The sequence below is a fragment of the Oncorhynchus kisutch genome, linkage group LG24, assembly GCF_002021735.2.
Source record: "Oncorhynchus kisutch isolate 150728-3 linkage group LG24, Okis_V2, whole genome shotgun sequence".
In the NCBI taxonomy this organism is placed as follows: domain Eukaryota; kingdom Metazoa; phylum Chordata; class Actinopteri; order Salmoniformes; family Salmonidae; genus Oncorhynchus; species Oncorhynchus kisutch.
Genome location: NC_034197.2, coordinates 11,494,154 through 11,511,805, shown reverse-complemented (window position 1 = coordinate 11,511,805; position 17,652 = coordinate 11,494,154). Strand labels below are relative to the sequence as shown.

At 40.7% G+C, this 17,652-nt stretch overlaps 1 protein-coding gene across 6 annotated transcripts; it reads left to right on the top strand.

Moving 5' to 3' along the window:
- Positions 1-2,384: 2,384 nt before the first annotated feature.
- On the top strand, positions 2,385-17,403 carry LOC109869506 (RAD51-associated protein 1). 6 transcript variants are annotated; one of them, XM_020459695.2, is made up of 13 exons: positions 2,530-2,659; positions 2,986-3,049; positions 3,534-3,618; positions 4,661-5,049; positions 10,056-10,235; positions 11,359-11,418; positions 13,473-13,508; positions 13,622-13,843; positions 13,970-14,047; positions 15,097-15,225; positions 15,352-15,432; positions 15,877-16,083; positions 16,287-17,403. In XM_020459695.2, the coding sequence occupies exons 2-13, from the start codon at positions 3,005-3,007 to the stop codon at positions 16,338-16,340; spliced, it is 1,566 nt and encodes a 521-aa protein (XP_020315284.2). In that variant the 5' UTR covers positions 2,530-2,659; positions 2,986-3,004; the 3' UTR covers positions 16,341-17,403. The 6 variants fall into 6 exon arrangements, with proteins under 6 accessions (XP_031659859.1, XP_031659861.1, XP_031659860.1 ...); XM_020459696.2 differs by lacking the exon at positions 13,970-14,047; XM_020459697.2 differs by lacking the exon at positions 15,352-15,432.
- Positions 17,404-17,652: the final 249 nt, after the last annotated feature.

Genomic DNA, 17,652 nt, shown 5'->3' with positions numbered 1-17,652 from the left:
GTTTTGATTTCACTCCTCAGTCTGGATCAATTGCTATTTTCTGGAGCAGCACCTCTGTTTTGATTGCTTGTTATCAACTTCCAATTGATCTATGAACGCAAAACAATTGCCTTATGGTGGCAAGTCCTTGGACGATGATCCACATTGATTAGGTTATGCAGCCCTTTGTCTGTCTTGATTAACAGTGCTCCCCTGTTAGGTTCATTATATACACTATATATACAAAAGTGTTAAGCGGAGCGACACAGGGGAACCCAAGAGCAGACTCAGATGAGGAAAAAGAGATTAATGATACAAATTATTTATTGTTACACAGACAGATATGGAGTGCAGATCCGGGTTGGAGTTAGCTGAGTAGAACAGGGTGAACAGGTCCTGAGAGGAATCCAAGGTAGTGGTGGTGAGTAAAACCTAGAGCAAGGTAGTTGGGTGGTAAGATGTGGAACAGGAGACAGGAGCCAGCGACAGAGCGGTAACTGCAATGAGAGGATAAATGGTGTCAGGCAGTGAAACAGGCACAGCAGAGTAACAGGATCTTGAATACTCATGAACTGACTGAACAGATATTACAATCTGGCAGAGTGTAAGTGGCAGGACTGAGTATTTGTAGAGGTCTTGATTATGGAATGAGTTGCAGCTGGTAGGGATCTGCTCTGACTCCAGCACACCTGTCTCCAACCACACAATCACAGGGAGAGGGAGAGCGTGTACAGGAGTAACTGCAGGTCAAGAAGTTCCCGGATGAACACCAGAGGGCGTAGCAGGAGCAGATGTGACACAAAAGTATGTAGACACCCCTTCAAATTACTGTATTCAGGTATTTCAGCCACACCCGTTACTGACATGTGTATCAATTCGAGCACACAGCTATGCAATCTCAATTTTTTAAACATTGGCAGTTGAATGGCCTTACTGAAGGGCTCAGTGACTTTCAATGTGGCTTCGTCATTGGATGCCACCTTTCCAACAAGTCAGTTTGTAAAATTTCAGCCCTGCTAGAGCTGCCCCGGTCAACTGTAAGTGCTATTATTGTGGAGTGGAAACATCTAGGAGCAACAATGTCGACACAGAACGGGACCACCGAGTACAAAACCCACTACCGAGTTCCAAACTACTTCTCGAAGCAATGTCGGCACAATAACTCTTTGTCGGGAGCTTCATGAAATGAGTTTCCATGGCCGAGCAGCCACACAGAAGCCTAACATCACCATGCCAAGGTTCGGCTGGAGTGGTGGCAAGCTCGCCGCCATTGGACTCTGGAGCACTGGAAGCGCTTTCTTTGGAGTGATGAATCACACTTCACCATCTGGCAATCCGAAGGGATGAATCTGTGTTTAGCGGATGCCAAGAGAACGCTACCTGCCCGAATGCCTAGTGCCAACTATAAAGTTTGGTGGAGGAGGAATAATGTGTCTGGGGCTGTTTTTCATGGTTCGGGCTAGACCCTTTAGTTTTAGTGAAGGGAAATCTTAACATTACAGCATACAATGACATTCTATACGATTCTGTGCTTCCAACTTTGTGGCAACAGTTTGGGGAAGGCCCTTTCCTGTTTCAGCATGACAATGCCCCCGTGCACAAAGCAAGATCCATCCGGAAATGACTTGTCGAGATGAATGTGGAAGAGCTTGACAGGCCTGCACAGAGCCCTGACCTCAACTCCATCGAACACCTTTGGGATAAATTGGAATGCCAACTGCGAGCCAGGCCTAATCACCCAACATCAGTGCCCAACCTCACTAATGCTCTTATGGCTGAATGGAAGCAAGTCCAGACAGCAATGTTCCAACATTCTAGTGGAAATCCTTCCCAGAAGAGTGGAGGCTGTTATAGCAGCAAAGGGGGGGGACCAACACCATATAAATGCCCACGATTTTGGAATGAGATGTTTGTTGAGCAGGTGTTCACATACTTTTGGTCATGTAGTGTATAATGTTATGTTATGTCAATGATCTTAAAATGAATCCAGCTTTCAGGCCAAATAAGAAAAACAACTTTACTTCTTTGGTGGTATGCTGTCATTTAATTGATGGTTTATTTTAAACTTGTTTTGTTCATGATCATTTTGGTCATGAACTATTCTTTCTGTCATATGAAGCAACTGAATCCAGTACTGTAAATAAAACACTGTCAAAGAAAGATGTGTTTAAGCTGTATAACAGCTTAATGTGAAAGTAAGTAGTTAGCATGTGTCAGTTATTTGGACTACTGCCCCGCCAAGCAAACAAGCAATGCTTCCAATGGTTTCACATATCCTACGTTCACATCCTGTTGTATCCTAACCCATTAGTCATGAGTTTACCACACTCTGCAGTTTCTAATGGGCTCTTTGAGGTTTCCAGCAATGTCATCAAAATCTGTCTGATAAAGCAAAGCTTATCATCATGTTCTCATTTGAACAGAATTCATGAGCATCAGAGATGCTCTGGCAGTCGACAGAGTGTTATTGCTGTAGTTGTGTGTTTGGCATTCAAATAGGTCCCTTTTTTTTATTAGTAAGAGATAGCTCCACCCCTTTAAGAACAGGGCTAAACTCTTATCTATATATACTTAGTTTAGCAGTTTGCAAAGCAGTAAGTCAATCTCCAATTTGCTCCCAGCAGTAGCTGGAATACTACAGAGAGACTGTAGTAAACTCACCAAAGGAGTTGGCAAAAAGGTAAGACCTAGCCTCAAATACTTTTAGCTTTGTTTCGATTGTCATTGGTTCATTGTTGCTTCTCTATGGCCATTTCATGTGAACATACAGTATGCAATTCTTCTTATGTTGTATCTATTAGCTTTGCTTCAAATGTTATTTCATTTATTCAAGATGAGTAGCCTATTTTATTGGTATACATCGTCACATTTGAATTCATCTCACGCTGTTGTTGGAAGCTATTTGGAAGCTACTGTATAGTATTTTGATGCAAGAATGGAGTATCTCATCACAGCATTAACCGTAGGAACAAATGCACAAACACTGACAAACAGTTTCTTCTGAAGGGTTTCGTCTGTGATCAAGATGGGCAATGAGCATTCCAAAAACAAAGGACATACCAAAGACGAGGTATTGATGAGAAAAGCCTAACTTTACAGCATGCTTGTCTTACTTTGAATGTTGGAATACAGGGGCAAGAAGGCTAGAATAGGCATGGGCAAATACCAGATGAGCTGGTCCATTTTTTGCCTAGTGGGCCTGTCTAACTTAAGTTTAATTTGAGCAAAATGATGATCTGGCTAATAATGGGCCAGTGTGGTGGTTTGGAGGAAAAAGTGGGTTGGTGTTGGGACCTCAAGGGGAAGAAATGGAACAGTGTTTTAACAATGGCAGGTTTCTGGTCCCAGTCCACCCCTGGAAGTGTTTACTGTCTAATGTTAGCAGTTTAAAGATACAGACAGTAATTTAGTAGGAATATTACAAGTACACATACATCTTAAACTATATAATTGATGTTCCGTACAAAATTGAGTAATGATGAAAGTGATGTGCTGAAAATAATGAAAACAATGATGGCAAGAGAAACTGATATCAACAATCCTTCTTCTTCTAGTCCGAGCAGGCTCTGGACAAGCACCTGGAAGGAGAAGTGAATAGCCATGCTGTAAGCATCTTGTACGATGGCCTGGAGAATAGTGGTAAGTGCCCAGTACACAAGGCCATTATTACATCCACCAATTTATGGCTTTGAGTGGTTTGGTAGCCATTTATCCTGTTGTCACCTGATTGTTACCCCATGATCAATACCCTAAACTTTGGGCCCAACTGGTTGCAACACCTCGGTCTATAATGCTAGTTATTCATTTACAGCTCCAATGGGATGATATGACAGTGACAGTATGTCACTTGTAATCAATCTTGAATTGTTGGATTAGTCTGGATCAATTTTACAAGTCTCTCTTAATTCTCTGTAAATACAGCAGTCTGTCAGTGCTACTGGGTGGTGTTCAATGTTAACTCTAGGCGTAGCCTTGAATATAGAGGATGAACAGATGTTTGATCTATCTATGTGTATATTGTCTCACTGGATCAACAGTCAGGTACAAGGATTTTCAGGCCAAGTCCATATATATTTTCTCCAAACGCGATAATATTGATATTGGTCGTTAAGGGGTGGCAGGTAACCTCGAGGGTAGAGTGTTGGGCCAGTAACCCAAAGGTGCTAGTTCGAATATCGGAGCTGACAAGGTAAAAAATCTGTCGCTGTGCCCTTGAGCAAGGCACTTAAACCTAATTGCTCAGAGGGAGTTGGGATACGAAGCAACATACGTCCATTACACACCTGTGTGTGACAGGACAAATATAAGCACCCCCAAAAATATTATTTGATATCAGCAAGTGAGACACTAAAGCCACTGTTTCTAAGACAGGTTGTGTTTGTTTCACACGACTAGTCTATATGTCTCAGAGCAAGGGAAGGTTTTGCTCGCATTGCATTTAGGGTAATGACCTTAGCACTGCATTGATCAGTCATAAGGGTAGTATCAATAGAAAACACATTTGGTGAAGTTGCATGCTATTTACCACACATACTCCCATTTTCTTCAAAATGATATGTTGCCAGACATCCGATAGATCGATCATAGCCAGGTATGACCAACCTGATGCTTATGTACAAACAATGAATCATAGCAAATAACTTTCTATTTCCTGTCACACCAAGTAACCTATGTCTTGCAGATACCAGTGAAGCAGCTGTGGAGCAGAACAGTCAGCCTTCCTCACGGCCTCCCGCTAAAGAGCCAGGTATAGTGGAGGCTAACGGCAGTGGTTGTGCGCCTGTGGTGGTGGAACAGGAGCCTGTCATTGAGAATGTTCCAGAAGCGGAAGCAGAGACTGCTAAGACGAAAACCATACCAGAACCGGAACCAAAACACCAAAAGAAGGAGCCCAAGGAGAGTTCAAAAGAAAGAGTGAACGTATTTGACAACCTCTTCAAGAAGAAAGCTACACCTCAACTCAACCCTGATCCAGCCCCTGAAAAGGAGGAGCCCATAAAGGAGAAAACTGTGGAGGAGAGTAAGAGTTCCCCGGAAGTCTCTGTAACGGTGACCGATGGGATCCACGCTGTAAGTATCTAACCAGTAGCCTTCAAATTGGGTTGGAATATGTTCCATTTCAACTTTACTCAGTGTAGTGATCATTGATTAATGATCATCAACTCCTAACTTGAGATGTTCATATATCTACATCTAAATGATTTTGGTTATTCCAATGTAGTTAACTACGGATATAGCCACTGTAAAGTGAGTTGTACTTTGAATTGGTAACATTAACTTACAATTTTATTGCATCTGTTGTGAGAACATCAACACGTCATTCTTCACTTTCCAGTGTTTTACAAAACACATTACAAATCTAACAAAAATTCTTGTTGATTCAAAGGAGGCAAGCGAAGTCTTGATGGCTGCACATTTGTTTCCAAAACAACTGGCAGTCAGATTCTCATTTCCGGAGGCAGAGTCTGAACTTTCATCACTGCTGGATTTTCTTACGGCAGACAGCATTCAAATCACCACTGAAAGCTCTGACGGGCAGCCAGTAACCACTGAAGAGCAGCCTACAGAGGAAAGTGTCAGCCCACCTGAAGAGGAAACCACAGAACCGGTCTTTGGTGAAGAACCCACAGAGGATACAATTGTGGAGAAGAGCCCCATACCCAAAGAAGAGCTGGGAGAAATTGCAGATGCTCTTGAAAATGAAGCTGCTATATACTCAGCAATTGCTGCAGAACTAGAAGAGCTGGAAGAAATTTCAGATGTTCTTGAAAATGAAGCTGCTATATACTCAGCAATCGCTGAAGAACTAGAAGAGCTGGAAGAAATTGAAGATGTTCTTGAAGATGTAACTGCTATAGAGTCAGAAGAACTTGAATCTAGCCCCAGTGCTAAAGAGACGACTGAGAAAAACAAGAAGAACGATGAAGGGAAAGAAACAAGCGACTCATCATCGAGGTTGCTCGGCCAGCTGCAATCCGCATGTATGAAAATCATTAAAGAATCAGTATATAGCCCTGTCCGTGTCTGTACTGAGATGTCTGCAGAGGGCTGCGGCACCATTAACATTACAATTCAGGTCAGTCTGAGGCAGAGAGGGGATTTGAAATGCGAGGATGAGACTTCCACTGAAACAGCATTGGATATGGAGTAATTTACAGCTGAGGAGCAGGATCCTCTTCAAGGAATCTAGATTCCGTGAATAAATTATTTGACACTGTGAATAACTACAAAAGGAGACTGATTGCAGTACTAGTATTATAATTGTTTTACTAATCTGACATGGTTATATGATTGTATGGTTTATTATACTGAACAAAAATATAAACTCAACATGTAAAGTGTTGGTCCCATGTTTCATGAGCTGAAATAAAAGATCCCAGAAATGTTCCAAATGCCCAAAAAGCTTATTTCTCTCAGATTTTGTGCACAAATTTGTTTAGAGAATTTGGCAGTACTCGCAACCGCAGACCACCTGTACGGCATTGTGTGGGCGAGTGGTTTGCTGATGTCAACATTGTGAACAGAGTGCCCCATGGCGGCGTTGGGGCTATGGTATGTTTTGTTTACATCCCTGTAAGTGAGCATTTCTCCTATGCCAAGATAATCCATCCACCAGACAGGTGTGGCATATCAAGAAGCTGATTAAACATCATGATCATTACACAGATGCATGTTGTGCTGGCGACAATTAAAGGCCACTCTAAAATGTGCAGATTTGTCACACAACACAATGCCACAGATGTCTCATGTTTTGAGGGAGCGAGCAATTATCATTTTGACTGCAGGAATGTCCACCAGAGCTGTTGTCAGAGAATTGAATGTTCATTTCTCCACCGTAAGCATTCTCCAACGTTGTTTTTGAGAATTTGACAGTACATCCAACCGGCCTCTCAACCGCAGACCACGTGTAACCACGCCAGCCCAGGACCTCCACATCTGGCTTCTTCACCTGCAGGATCATCTGAGATCCGCCACAGCTGATGAAACTGTGGGTTTGCACAACAAAAGTATTGCTGAACAAACTGTCTGCACAGAAACCGTCTCGGGGAAGCTCATCTGCGTGCTTGTCGTTCTCCCCCGGGTCTCGTCGTCCTCCTCAGGGTCTTGACCTGACTGCAGTTCGGCATCGTAACCGACTTCAGTGGGAAAATGCTCACATTCGATGGCCACTGGCACGCTGGAGAAGTGTGCTCTTCACCGATGAATCCTGGTTTCAACTGTACAGGGCAAATGGCAGACAGGGTGTATGGCATCATGTGGTGGTTTGCTCTTGTCATGTGGTGGTTTGCTCTTGCTCTTGTCAACGTTTTGAACAGAATGTCCCATGGTGGCGGTGGGGTTATGGTATGGGCAGGGATAAACTACGGACAACGAACACAATTGTATTTCATTGATGGAAATTTCTATGCACAGAGATGAAATCCTGGGCGCCATGTCATGCCATTCATCTGCCACCATCACCTCATGTTCCAGCATGATAATGCGCAAGGAGCTGTACACAATTCCTGAAATCTGCAAATCTTCCAGTTCTTCTATGGCCTGCATATTCACCAGAAATGTAACCCATTGAGCATGCTTGGGATGCTCTGGATCAACAACATTCCACAGACCACAATCAATAGCCAGATAAACTCCATGCGAAGGAGATGTGTGAGGCAAATGATGCCCACACCAGATACTGACTGGTTTCCAATCCATACGCATACCTTTTTTTAAAGGTATCTGTGACCAAAAGATGCATATCTGTATTCCTAGTCATGAAATCCATAGATTAGGGCCTAGTTCATTTATTTCAATTGACTGATTTCCTTATATGAACTGTAACAGTAAAATCTTTGAAATTGTTGCATGTTGGGCTTTATATTTTTGTTGTGTTCAGTATATTTTATCTTACCTATGATCTTTGCAATTAAAATGTTTAAAAGTCTCATTCAAAGTCTGGTTTATTTTTCAATTAATCGTGTAAATGTTTTACTTGTACACAGTAAATTGTTCAGTGTTACCTGGTGTTGATTTTTCAGTGTAACATTTATAGTGTTCATTCAGGTGTTATTAAATGAACTCTGTATGTTTTAAATTAACACTCATTGGTGTAAATTAACCCCAGTGTTGGTGTTAATAACCAGTATTCAGCAAAAACCATGCCCATCATTATCATATTTCCCAGCATGCTCTATTGCATGTTGATTTGTTAAATTGTTATCTATCATATCTTATTCTACTCAAATTTAAATAACATACATTTTTCCCTGTACATGAACCCCATACATGAATCCCAAATCAGTCGATGTGTCCTTGAGCAAGGCACTTGATCCTAATTGCACCTGTAAATCGCTCTGGATAAGAGCGTCTGCTAAATGACTAAAACATACATGTAAAATAAAATATATCTCTTGCTGGAGTGCAATAGGAATTACAAATCACTTTTGCAAGCCATCATAATGTGTATTGCAGGCCTGAAAATCTTGAGTTCAAGGCCACTGTACTAGGGTCAAACTAGGCCCTCAAAATAAGGCCTTATTAAATACTTGTTGTATCGTGTTAAAGAATTACATTTTAATGCTAACATATTCAATCAGGATCTCACTTGGTGAAGGCCACAGGAATGAAAATGGATTATTACAACAACCATGCCTGTCACTAAAAAATACAGTCATGTGTGGTAGCTCTATAATTCACTTGAAAAGCAATGCACTCTGGGAAATATGCAAGTCAGGCTTTACACTAAGCATTGTGTTAGTTTAACACTGACAAGTGTAGACCCATATATAAACTGGACCAGTGTTACATTTAACACTGCAGAGTTTGCTGTGTATCTGCCCGATGTACATAAACATTCTCTCTGCTTCCTCACGGCAAGCGGTACTGGAGAATCAAGTCCGACACCAAAAGTCTCCTGAACAGCTTCTATACCCAAGCCATAAGACTGATACGTAGCTAAAAACAAATGGCTACATGGACTATCTGCATTGACCCTTCTATTTTATAGATTTTTTTCTCTATTCTCTAGTCTCTATGCAAACTCTACACACACACACACACACACACACACACACACACACACACACACACACACACACACACACACACACACACACACACACACACACACACACACACACACACACAAACACACACACACACACACACACACACACACACACACACACACACACACACACACACACACACACACACACACACACACACACACACACACACATGCCATCATCATATGCGCTGCTGCTACACTGTTTAGCCTAAATCCTGATGCGTAGTCACCTTAATCCTATACACATCTAACCGTACCACTCCAGTATCCCTGGACATTGTAAAAATTGTATTTGCACTGACCCAGGAAGTGACCCTGTATATAGCTTATCCACTTTCTTGTGTTATTTCTATTTCTCATATGTGTTTTTTTGTTCTACTTGACTTTTTGTATTTCTTTTTTATAGTACTACTGCATTGTCGGGAAAGAGCAAGCAAGTAAGGCATTTCACTGTGCTAGTGCACGTGAAACTTACATTCAAATTCAATTATTCTCATTGAATATTTTCCTAATGTATACATCTGTCTTGGGAGTTTATGTTAAGAGGGTGGGATGTGTTGACATATTAGATAGAGTCAACTCATGTTCCTGTTGAGTAGATAGTCTTGTTCAATGACTGGAGTGAAGCCCAGATAATGAAGGCGCATTGTTTCATTTAAACTAAGTCATATTACTACTAATATTACATATTCAATGATATGTATATATTGTTGGATAAGAATGGAGGGTTTTCTTAGAATACCACAAAACAAGATATTTGAGTTTGCTGTCATTTCTCAGAGAAAAGAGAGAGACAGAAGTCTCCAACATTGCTGAATATCAATGAGTGTGTGTGTGGGGGGGTGTGGGGGGACAGGCTATAATAAAAGGGTGATTGTTGATCGTGCCCCAAGTAGGCAGAGGCATGGTTGGAATTGTGCTCCGATCTCAATGCTGCATCGAACAGACTCATTGCTTGCACATCAGCTCCAGTGCTCCAACACATTCACATTTCTGAGGGATAATTATTTGTGGTTGTCTATAGGAGCCACTTGATGAGGTAAAGGAGGACACAGAGACTTCAGTGAAGCCTCCCAAACCTAGTCCAGAGGCAGAGGAGGTCAAAGGCCCCGGAATTGGCGAGGAAAGCAGTCACCTCGAGGAAAACCAAGAGGGTGAGAGTCAAACAGAAGATAATCCAGTTATGAACTTCTTTAAAACACTAGTAAGTAAAAAAAAAATTAAATTGATTTTGATTTGTGTTGTTTAAAGAATTGAAGAGTTGTTTTAATGGTAACGTCCATAAGTGAATAGATATGCACAAAATATGTGATTGCCTAATGGTTGTTTTTATAATACATTTAAAAGGAGTTTGTGTAAATGAGTGACCTTGCCTCATAAATCTGTAACCTTTGCCAAAATATTTCAAGCCTTTGTAAAAAAAAAAATCCATTGTGAAACCACGACGAACACTAATTGAAGAACCATAATTTATTTTGTATTGAAAAGGAAGATTCGTATAATGCTATCAGAATTCCAAATATGTTTTTTAAATAGCAAAACGTTTGGCCTGTAATGCTTGATTATGCTCCGAATCAACTAAATGAGAACGCGGGCTCCATCAGTGATGCCATTGTGTTTTAGACTGCAGAGTGCTGTCAGTGATCTCGCTCATTGTGTGTGATAAATATGTGTAGCGTCAGCCTAAGGGCAATGAGGGTGTCTCTAAGAAAGAGAGACCACATCTTGAAGGAATGATTACACAGGCAGCTATTGTCGTTTCTCTTCATCATGCCTTCTTTTAGAATTATGCCTCCATATAGAGTGAACATAGCCCCAGCGCCATGCTAATCAAATCCTTTGAACATGCGGGAATGTGGTGGTCTTTTGTTCAGCCAAACGTGTGAGCTCACAAGGGAGGCCTGTGCCATTGGAAGTTGAAATGCATGAAGATAGAGCGAGGGAAGGCCTACGCCATCTCCAGAGCACAATGGCTGTCACAATGAGAGAGCATGTACTGTATGTGCTTTGCCAAGGGCTTCTTTGTGTGCCATCAGTTGGACAACCGTAGACGTCAATGGCTATATGACTAACTTAAAGACATTTAGGAAAATAGTCATTTCACTGTACCCTGTGACAGTAACTCTCTCATCCAAATAAACATTGCTGTTATCTTCTGTATGCATTGCATTTCATTTGAAAGAAAGAAATTAAACATCAACATACACTTAAGTGCTAGATCTTTTCATAGGAAACAACGGGTAGCTCACAATTTTGACTGACTTCCAAGATTGTACGCAGACACTCGTGACTCAATATATATATATATATGTCTGTGTTTTACCAAGGTGACTCCTACCAAAAAAAACAAGCAAGGAACTGCCACCCCTGATGTTACGAAAGACCAAGTAAGCATGTATTTTTATTTGAAACATAATACATTATGCAAAAGCACTGAATCACATTCAATACAGATACAATTATGCACAGAGATCCTACAGTATAGTATGCTGTATTCTATACTGAACAAAAAATATTTAAAGGCAACATGCAACAATTGATTTTGATTTTACTGAACTACAGTCCATATGAGGAAATCAGTCAATTGAAATGAATAAATTAGGCCCTTATCTATGGATTTTACATTACTTGGAATACAGATGTGCATCTGTTGGTCACAGATACCTTAAAATGGGCCTCTCAATAGGCCTTTTGTGGATGTTTAAAGAGGATTTGTGTTGTTTAAAAAAATTGAAGAGTTGTTTTAATAGTAAGGTTCATAGAATAGATATGCACAAAATATGTGATTGCCTAATGGTTGTTTTATAGTACATTTCAAATTAGTTCATGTAAATGAGTGACATTGCTTCATAAATCTGTAACCTTTGCCAAATTATTTCAAGACTTTGTAAAAATTTATTGTAAAACCACTACGAACACTCTTGAAGAACCATCATTTATTTGGTATTGAAAAGGAAGATTCATAAGATTCATAAATATGCCTCTGAATAGCAAAACATTTGGCCTGTAATGCTTGATTTTGCTCCTAATCAACTAAATAAAATCAAAGTATATTTTAGACGTGATAGTGCTGTCAGAGATCTCGCTCATAAAGAGTTAACATAGCCCCAGCACTTTGTTATTCTCCTTTTTGTGCATTCAAATTGCCATCGATATGCAATTGTATTATGCCTGCCCATACCATAGCCCCAACTCCGCCATGGGGCACTCAGTTCACAATGTTGACATCAGCAAACCGCTCGCCCACACGACGCCATACAGGTGGTCTGTGGTTGTGAAGCTGGTTCAACGTACTGCCAAATTCTCTAAATCAACGTTGGAGGTGGCTTATGGTAGAGAAATTAACATAAAATGATCTGTCAACAGCTCTGGTGGACATTCCTACAGTAGTATGCCAATTGCATCTGTGCCGTTGTGTTGTGTGACATTTTTTAGATTGGGCTTTAATTGTCCCCAGTACAAGATGCACCTGTGTAATGATCATGCTGTTTAATCTGCTTCTTGATTTGCCGCAACTATCAGGTGGATGGATTATCTTGGCAAAGGAGAAATGCTCACTAACAGAGATGCCAACAAATTTTTGTGCAAAAAATCTCAGATAAATAAGCTTTTTGTGTGTATGGAACATTTCTGGGATCTTTAATTTCATCTAATGAAACATGGGACCAACACTTTACATGTTGCGTTTATATTTTTGTTCAGTGTATATTTAATGCTATACAATTATTTCCCTTTGGTAAAGTCATCTAAAATAATAAGGGCCGCTTTTCTTGCCTTACTTTACCTTCAGCAGAAAGAGAACATCTTTCTCATTGCTTACACCAACAAAGGTGAAAAAATAACAAGTGAAACACATCTCACTCTTACCACTTTTCATCCCTTTGGTAACATGAGGCCTCACTCAACATGGCCGTCGTTAACATCTACACTTGCAGTTACAGTTGCAACATATTAACCTACAGTGAGAGGCTTTTGGATGACTGTGATTGTAACTGTTATTGAATGCCGCAGAAAAAAAGCATAAATTCATCATATTGAATACCAAAAATGTCAAATACAAGGCTGAGTTAAACAGACCAATGATTCTTGAGCCTTATTAAACAAGTATTTAGTTGTGTCAGCAGTCTGCCATGACTGGCATCCATCTTCTGTTGAAGGCCACAGCTGAGAATAGCTGTGCAGGCCAAGGGGCGTCTTACCCAGCTGTGGAGCCTGTTGCAAATAACCTTGGTTAAACCAGAACTAAAACCTTGCTTAATTTGTTCAGGAGATCGATTGTTTACGTAGTCTGTCCACGACAGATTAGTTGCAAAAGATGCCTCTTCAGGTCCTCTAATCGACCTGTTTAGACAGAAGGTACATGATCTCTTAGCAGAAACAGAATGGTGATTATTCTCCTTATTACCAGCACTAACTATTGTTTGTTGTTGTCACAAAACAGTCACAGAAAGAGGCCAAACCAACAGCAACAACTACAGTGAGTACTGAATGAATGCATAAATAAATAAATACATAAATCATGTTTTGTGACCTCGGTGATCAACTGTTCCTATTTTGCTTCCTTTTCCATTGTGCCTCTTGCTCGAATAGGCTGCACAAGTAGTGGATGCTCCAGCAGCAGCCAAAGGAGGAATGTCATTCCCACCACCCCCACCTCCAGCCCCAGCACCACCTAAGATGGAGGTTAAAGCAGAAATAGCAGCCCAACCTGTGACAAACGCACCAAAAAAAGAACCAAAGGATGCTGCCAAAGAACCAGAGGCCACCAAGTCGAAATCTGACAGCCCGTTCAGCAGACTTTTCAGCAGAAAGGTAAGCCAATACAGGCACTGTAAGGCACTTAAAAGGATTCTTTGGCAAATTGATCTTTCTGTAAAAGAGAATAATATAATGTATGAATGTCTGTGTCAGATTGTAACAGTTTGATCTGAATTTGAGGCATTGCTAGGCCTCAAGTCTAAAATCAAGGTTAAATCAACAAGTGGAGCCAGTGCACCTGCCAAGCCTCCTGCAGTGGTAAATGACAATACAACATTCAGCCATTTTGAAACTAACAGAGTTAAGCTCACTGTGACATCCATCATTTCATATAACTGTATTAAAATCATTGCATCTTGTGGGTACACTATCTACTAGCTATATCATACAGACTGCTGCCTTTTCTCTTGTGCGGAGCATCAGTACAGAGACCAAACAGAGCAGTCCCTCAGAGCATTCGTGTAAATGTAGACCTATCTTCATACTTCAAGTGACGTATTGTGACATTTCATGGAGTTTCATTGCTGATGTTTTTCTCAATGTGGAGTAAACACACCTACGATAGCGCCGCAATCAGCTAGACTGAGGCATGGCTTGTGGAGAATGGGCTTAGGTCTGCATTCATTCATCATCCGTGAACATTAACAGTATCCCACAACATCAGAAATCCAACCAGATCTAATTCAGTCATTTGAGCCCAAAGTAACAACGTATATAACAGCAGACCGAATATGGATTTCAGAAACTGAATGACTCTGTTTTCCAATCCCGACTGTGTGTGTGCGAATGTGTAATGTGTATTTATTTGTGTGGTGAACTGTGCTTTTACAAACCTACCTGTGCCTTGCCATGTTGCCCATTCAGTATAAAGCCTAGATAGTGTGTTATACGGCACATGTTCAGATCAACATCATTCTGCCCTCCACAGACAGTGGAAGCAGTGGAGCCACAGCCAGTTGTTGCTGTACAGGTAGAAGTGGAGAACTCTCTTGGCATACTCTATCCACCCCGTGCCGTCTTTTTCTCTTTCGGTCGGGTTGCATGGTCGAATTTGGTATTCACACTATCAGTTATAATTGGTCTCATCAATAGGGTGCCCCTCAGGGGCAAAGTACATCACATCTCTTTTACAGTACCAGTTTTGGTTCCAGAGTTTCATCCCCTGTCTTTCTTCTTTCTTCTCTGTTTGGTGGGTTCTTTTCTGGTTCTTCCAGGTGGCTGATTAGGGTTTTTTGTGCCTTTTATACACACCTTATTCCTGAGAAGGGCTCATAACAACATTTTTCTCTTTTGCTGTTTCGATATAGGAGATAGACGCCTCAAAGACGGCTACTCTGGAGGCCTCTGCCAAACCAGAACCACCACCGGCACCTGCACCGAAAGAGGGGAAGAAACCGGCTGTAGCCAAAGCCTCCTTTTCTTTTTTCAAGCCCAAGGTAAGGCAAATATTTGACTTTACATCCCACTTTGGTTCTCAACGGGAACTACACATGCTAGTTATTTTGGAAAGACAGGAAAATGTGCAAATGTGATGAACAATAACGGAATGGTGTGAATTTGAGGACCTGCTAAACCAAATGGCTTCAAAAGTCCAGACGGCTTCAACAAGTGGAGTCCGACTCCTCAAGAAACCTTTCAAAGGGGTAAATGACCATTCCTGACAGCCAGTGTGAAATTAACAAGAGTGATCTCACTGAGTTCAGCTTATGCTGGTACTACCATATTGAAATACCCTGCACAAATAATGTACATTATCTGGTAGATCAATTAATATCTGTTGAATACACATGATCCAAAAACAGCTGGTTAGACTAGTGATAGTTTTTCCATTTCTAATTTCTATAAATTATATATTTACCAACCAGAACAATGCTCCCATTAATCTAGTCGTTATTTCATTGCGTCAATTGTGCTCTTGTATTGTGCTAGTTAATGTATTAATGTGTGGGCTCAGCTTTACCTGGTGAGAGAAAGGAGGCAACGTCATGATACAGCTTTTGATCGAGGAATGGCTTTACGATTAACATTACATGATACAAATTACACTCAGAAATTTATCTTTTGATTATTTGTCGTAATTTAATCAGGCTTCTGAGCCCAAAAAGGAAGCCCCAGCACCAGCTGCAGACGCAATAGCTGGCCCAAGTGTGGCCAAGGAAGAACCAAAGGCCCCAGAGATCCCTGCTGTGGACAGCAAGCCAGCATCAGGACCCACCGAGGGTGGGGACAATTCCCCCATCCTCCCTAAGAGGCTGGAGAAGAGGAACTCCATCCACTTGTTCTTCAAAAACCTGGTGGGCTGAATTGGCAATTCCGCTCTTAATCAAATGTGCCACCACTAGATGGCCTCAGCAACTTATTATGACTGTGAGCCATTCTTTACAATGAAATGTCGAGAGATATTGCTTACGGAAAAGTCATGTGAGAAAAGTCAAATGTAGATTCTCATATAACGTTCTACATTGATAAGTGAAAAAAAACTTTCCTTTCCTTGCAGGGGAAACGCCAGTCAGATGCAGGAGTACAAACAGAACCAGAGAAGACCAAATAAAAAGGAAACGTCCCCCCAGAATAATCTGGAAATCAACTTTTGATTTGTTAGATACATCATTTTTGATCATCTGATCGCACTATTGAAGGGATGGTGGTAAAGAGCAAGTTCGTTGAGGGACAGAGGCTGTAACTGGTCTGGTCTAGTCTTTGTGGAGTATTTCAGAGAGTTGTTCTTTGTCAAGGAGGTCAAATATATGTTTGGTTGAAAGGCTTGATAGGTAGAAAGAGGTGTGGTTAGTGACTTGTACTGGGGAAAAACATCAATTTTCTGTTGCCTTGTGCTGTTAAACTTAACCTCTCTCTCTATAAATGATGCAGCATTTACCCTTGCTTTGACAGATCAATGCACCTAATGATGTAATGCGATATGTAACGTTTTGCTTAATTTTTTTCCCCACATGGTGTAAAAATAGAACTAGTCTGAAAGAACTTGTGAAGTGCATTCGATGGTTTCAGATAAGTTCATAGGATGGTTTGTAGAATAGATGCATAAAGCTCAGCTTGAGATAAAGCAGTACTAATGGAATATATTGGAGGAGTGGGGGGAAATGTTGATTATGTTTTGATTAATGATTAACACGTGCACGTTACAATGTCCTTTTTAACTTGGCAGGAACTGTACATGGATGCAACCATATAATTGATGATAAATATCAAATATATGATATATAATATGTATAATATATAGATATACCATTCATTATTATAATCATACACAGGGGGACATCACAATCGTTACGTTTGTTGGGCTGCACATATCACCTGGTAGTCTATAGAGCTAATACTGCATAGTCACGAATCAAAGCTGATTGACATTTTCCTAAGGGTTTTCCTAAAAATGGTGGTTAGTTTTCATGTGATTGAACTGTTTAACATACTGTATGTGTGCCTGTATGAAAACTGTTGTAATTTTGGGGATCATGTCTGTTTATTTCTGCATCTATTTACTATATATAGAATCCGCAAATAGATTACTTCCTGTGCCAACCCTTCACAAATATATGGTACCATAACATTACATGTGCTATTAAATGACTATTTCTGTAACTGTTTATAGAGAATACATGTGTACAGTATTTCTTTCCTTGTTTTTTCAATGTGTCAATTTAGGCCAAACATTGATCAGGGGGGAAATAAGAATCAAAGTATTTAGGGTTCAATTAAATGATTGCTCATGTTATCATCAGACAGGATTACCAAGTGTTGCAATAACTGAAAAAGACATGACCCAACAAGTTTATCTCGCATGACTGAAGTAAGAAGCCAAGCTGTCTGTCTTACAGCATGTTTGAAAGCCACACCTCATTGAA